Raw genomic sequence first — 4855 nt, forward strand, 5'->3', positions numbered from 1 at the left:
TAGGGAACTCCCCTTTAAGAAATAAAAGATATTAAATATTATTGTTAAAGGTACTGCTATAGAATTAGACGTCCTTTTAAGAAATATGATTTAGATATTGAGTTATTAGAAAAGGTATTTGATATTTTTAATAGCATTTAATAGGGTTAAAGTACTTCAAGCGGTTCAATTGGTTTTAAAAAATATAGTGTCAGAGATATAGCAGTCTCTGTTAAGCGAATCAAAACTAATAGGTGGGAATTTATTACTCTTAATATTATTAGATATAACACTACCAACTTTAGAGAAAAAGCTATTAAACTCATGTGCTATGTTTTCATTACCAGTTATTTTTTCGCCATCATTATTTAAAAGACTGCTAACAACTGTGTTCTTCCGCTTATTACTATATGAAACATCTTTGATTAGATTACAAATTTTTTTTGAGTCTGATCCCGCAAGTATAATAAGTTTTTGATAGTACATGTTTCTGGCTAGCTTAATTGTACTATTTAGCATATTTCTATAATTAACAAATTTACGTTTAAGTAACGTATTAAATGGTTGTTTAAGTAATTTCGCATAGAGTTTTTCACGATTTCTAATTGACGTTATTAACCCTTTGGTAATCCATGGTTTTAATTTATTATATTTAGATCTACCATGCTTAACGTTGGTTGAAGATAAATTAATAAAAGAATTTAGTACCTGATTAAATTTTTCAAGAAGCGTATCTATACAGCTATAGTTATATAGCCAATCCAAATAAAACAGGATACCTGATATAACAACAAGCTTGCAGTTAATATAAAATGTATTGGTGTTGCAGCGCAACAATATATGTAAATTATAATAATAGCTGGACACACACACACACACACACACACGCACAGTCACGTATAATTGTTATCTTTGTATTGTTTTATTTTTGTATTAATTACCGTGTCTTGTGAATTATGTAATGTATAGAATATAGATTATAAGTTGATCGTCGCTGCCGCCATACCGTCTGCGCGAATTATTATTATTTAACACGGCCAGTGTCGGCCGCCCAGGCAACCAGTCCGTTCCGTAGTATCGACGTGAATGTTACCCACTAAAACGTGCGCTAATCGCCGTTGATTGTTGTAATTTATTATAATACTTTTTTGTCAGGCGCTAATCGCCATAATTTTAATAATAATATAAGTTTTGTTTTTTATTTTATATTATATTATTTTGTTGTAAGCGCAAATCGCTAAGTTGTATTATTTCGGTCGGAGCGAATCGCCAAACTTATTATATGTTATTACGTGCGCGAATCGCCGTTTTAATTATACTGTTCAAGGCGCTAATCGCCACTTATTTTATTATATAGTTTAATCTGTCATTAGTTTCTGTGTGAGTGTGTGAATTTTTCCTATTATATAGCTAGGACCAGCTGGCCAGACTGTGCTCCACCAAATTGTGAGTTTTTTATTGTTATTTATTATATTATACATATTTATTAGTAGGCCAAAATTGTCGCATATTTTATTACTCTGTTGGGCCAGAAGGGCTACATATTATTTTTTAGATTATTTTTACCTTGCGGTTGCTGTGAGTTATATTTTATTTTGTGTATTATTTTGAATTATTTATATATTATACAGCAACCTATGTTTACCTAAAACCGTGTTACCATCTTTTTTGTTAGTTACTATTATTTTTAAGCACACACACTACCTAGATACACATTTAGACACAAATACACATATTACAAAACAAGCATAACGTAGTTCTACAGTAATTGCCCGGCGACCCCGACCACTGCTGTTAGAACTACTACACCACTATACATCCAGCTATTTTCATATAATTTCTCCCTTCTAAGTTCTAGGTGTTAGTGGTATTGTTTACAAGCGTTGGAGTTCGGGCGCGCGTATTATTTTATTATGCTCCCGGCCCGTTCAATTGGTGTAGATTTAACATATAATATAATAGTAAATTCAACTTCGTATGTAATTATATTAACAAATAGTTGTTGTTATTATAACCTAATTTGGAAGTCAACAGGACCAAAGTAGATGGATAATTTGAGAATCACACTTAACAACCTACTGTTGTTGCCTCAACACCAAACCAACCTTAGTCGGAATCTAACGTTCAAATGTGTATGAGATTTACTCAAATTGGTGTTGAATCTACAACAGTTTTCTATGTGTGTACAATTATTTAAAATACATACAGGTTTAGGGATTAAATGATAGAGTGTTAGTACGTGTTGATACACTAATGGTATATTAATCTTAAATACTATTTTGTTATCTGAATAATATATGATTACATCCGATAGTCCGAGTAATTCGTATGGATCCCCCTTCTCTATATCTATGGGTAAAGTGTACCACTCGGTACGCTAACTTTTATGTCTCTTAATTGATTTATTAGTTTTTGCTCAGTGAATAGATTTGGGTGTATTTGATCTATTTTGGCTAACTGAATAATTTCGCAAAGGGTGTTTGTTTCAAAAGTGTATTGATTTAATAATATGTTAATTCGCATGAAATGTTGCATAATTCGGTTTCTTATTTTCATTTCGTCAGTCCACGTTTTTAAATTGTATACTGCTTCTATATCCGTTGTAATATTTTCTGTTTCCCTTTATTGGTCTATTTCTAAAATTTTTACCTTACTTTCCAATATTTTGGGTTTCTTTTAACCCTGTGCTTTGCATTTCGTTTATTTTTTTGTTAGAATTTGTGAAACCATTAATGTCACAAATACCAAACAGTATTTGTGCTGCTTTGGTTAATGTTGACAAGATTTTTACTTGCCTCCTACTCCTATGTGGCAACCCTATTGATTCAAAAAGGAGTTACTCCTTCAATTCTATTTTCCTTGCGAGACCCTTGAGAGTCACATAAAGTTCGTCACAATGGCTTTTTGTTATATTAATCCTACTAAAATTGTCGCAAAAGTTTTGTGCTAGTTCTACATATTTTTTTTATATTTTCGTATTGAGTTTTAAAGTACGTGATGTCCAAGAATTCGGTTAGCTCCCATCTTGTAGTTACAATTTTTATAGGTCCTTGATTTTCAAAGTAAATTCCCGATTGCTGTGGTAGCTGTTCATCGCTGAACTGTTGTATTTGTCCGGTTACACATACCAGTAGAATTATTGTGAGTAATCTATAATACAATTAATTTATTGTTATTCATTATTTCGTCGTTTTTTTTTTTCTTTTTTTATTATTATTATTAATATTTTAATCTGTTTCAAAATATCTCTTTACCATATTTTTGTGTATACGGTAATCCTTTCTCCCTTTTTTTATCGTTATATTTTCATTGTCATGGGTCATCGTAATCTCATATGGACCTAACCAGTTTTGTCCCAGAGTATTTTTCTTATTTTGATTTTTCATAAAGACTTTATCCCCTACATGTAAATCTTGTTCATTGCTTTTTTTATCGTAGTATTTTTTGTTGTCATTTTTCTTTTTGATTAAATTCTCGCGGGCTATTTTTCGTGCCTCCTGCATAACTCGCTTCAGATCATAAATATAATTCTCATAATTATACTGTGCTTCTGGTTTTTGATGAAAACTAGATGGAATCTGTGGCTTCCTACCGAAAACTAGTTCATATGGTGTATAATCTGTAGATGTATGGATTGTCGTGTTGTAACAGAACATTGCATAGCATATTAATCGGTCCCAGTTGTTGTCTTTATCTACAAAGTTTCGTAGATATGTTTTTAAAGTTTTGTGTGATCTTTCTAAAAAACCGTTAGTCTGTGGATGCCATGGGGTAGTTTTTGATTTATTTATCCCCAAAAGTTTGCACATTTTTTTAAAAACATCTGACAAAAAATTCGTTCCGCAATCCGTTAATACCGATGTCGGGATGCCATAATTGCATACAATTTGTATAATTTGAAATATGACACTTATATCTTACAACAGTTACAACTATTATTAGATTCTCAGACGCGATTGCAACGGACGACACGTACGATCGGCAATGCTGGTCGCTTGAATCGCACTTATCGCACTTATCGTAGGTCAATCGCGTCGCGTGTAAATCGCGTAGTGTGCGGAGGGCCTTAGATGATGGAAATGCGTCTGACTCTGAACACGATTAATTTAATCAGTACATCCGTTACCGCCGACTTGTAACATTTTATTATTTTTATAAATCGATTGTGCGTTGTGTGATCTACCGTTCTTTGTTTACCGTGAATAAGTTCTTAATTATTTTATTAATTATTATTTACTAACGTATTCATTTTATTTGAGCAGTTTTATTAATTTATATAATTGAGTTTAATGAACTATCCTAATCTGTTTTACTGTATAAAGTATTATTATTATTATATTATTTTTATCAAAATATGAGTTCGAATTTTAAACGTGAAAGCGGAACACTTGATAGTTTTTTTATGCCCCGAGAAAAAAAACCTAAAAATGCGACTAATACTGCCATTTGTGCTACTAGTTCACACGAGCTAGTGATGCCCAATGAAGATAATTTTGTTAGTGATAGTCAAATCGATAATCAAATACAAGATGTATGGGATACTTCCAAAATGTTTCCTGCATTATGGACAAAAGAACAGGTAATAGAGTTTCAAAAGAAAAACTCATGGGTAAGTAGCAAAAATGGGAAACTAGGATGTAATAATTGCATTCAAGTTAAAAATAGTATCAATTTTCAAAAATCTAACATCGATAGCAAAGTTCGAATTTCTTCTGAGTAGGTAGGCTTTGAAATCGTAGCTGCTGGGTGTAATCGTACAAATCAACTGGCTTCATTAAGAAATAAAATTAAACAACATCCAGAAAGCAAAGCTCATGTGTTAGCTGAAAACATATTGAAAAAAAGCTCAGACAAAGTATTAGATAAAATATTCGAA

The 4855-nt window shown here is 31.7% G+C and overlaps 1 protein-coding gene across 1 annotated transcript in view; it reads left to right on the forward strand.

Annotated features, from left to right (window-relative positions):
• The first annotated feature begins 4333 nt into the window (after positions 1–4333).
• LOC115034739 overlaps positions 4334–4855 on the forward strand; it is a 30783-nt gene continuing 30261 nt past the window's right edge. Inside the window, exon 1 of the mRNA XM_029492139.1 lies at positions 4334–4588. Within this exon, the coding sequence (XP_029347999.1) occupies positions 4334–4588 (255 nt within the window). The remainder of the gene's footprint in view (positions 4589–4855) is intronic.

The sequence above is a fragment of the Acyrthosiphon pisum genome, unplaced genomic scaffold (assembly GCF_005508785.2).
Source record: "Acyrthosiphon pisum isolate AL4f unplaced genomic scaffold, pea_aphid_22Mar2018_4r6ur Scaffold_20938;HRSCAF=22584, whole genome shotgun sequence".
NCBI classification, from domain to species: domain Eukaryota; kingdom Metazoa; phylum Arthropoda; class Insecta; order Hemiptera; family Aphididae; genus Acyrthosiphon; species Acyrthosiphon pisum.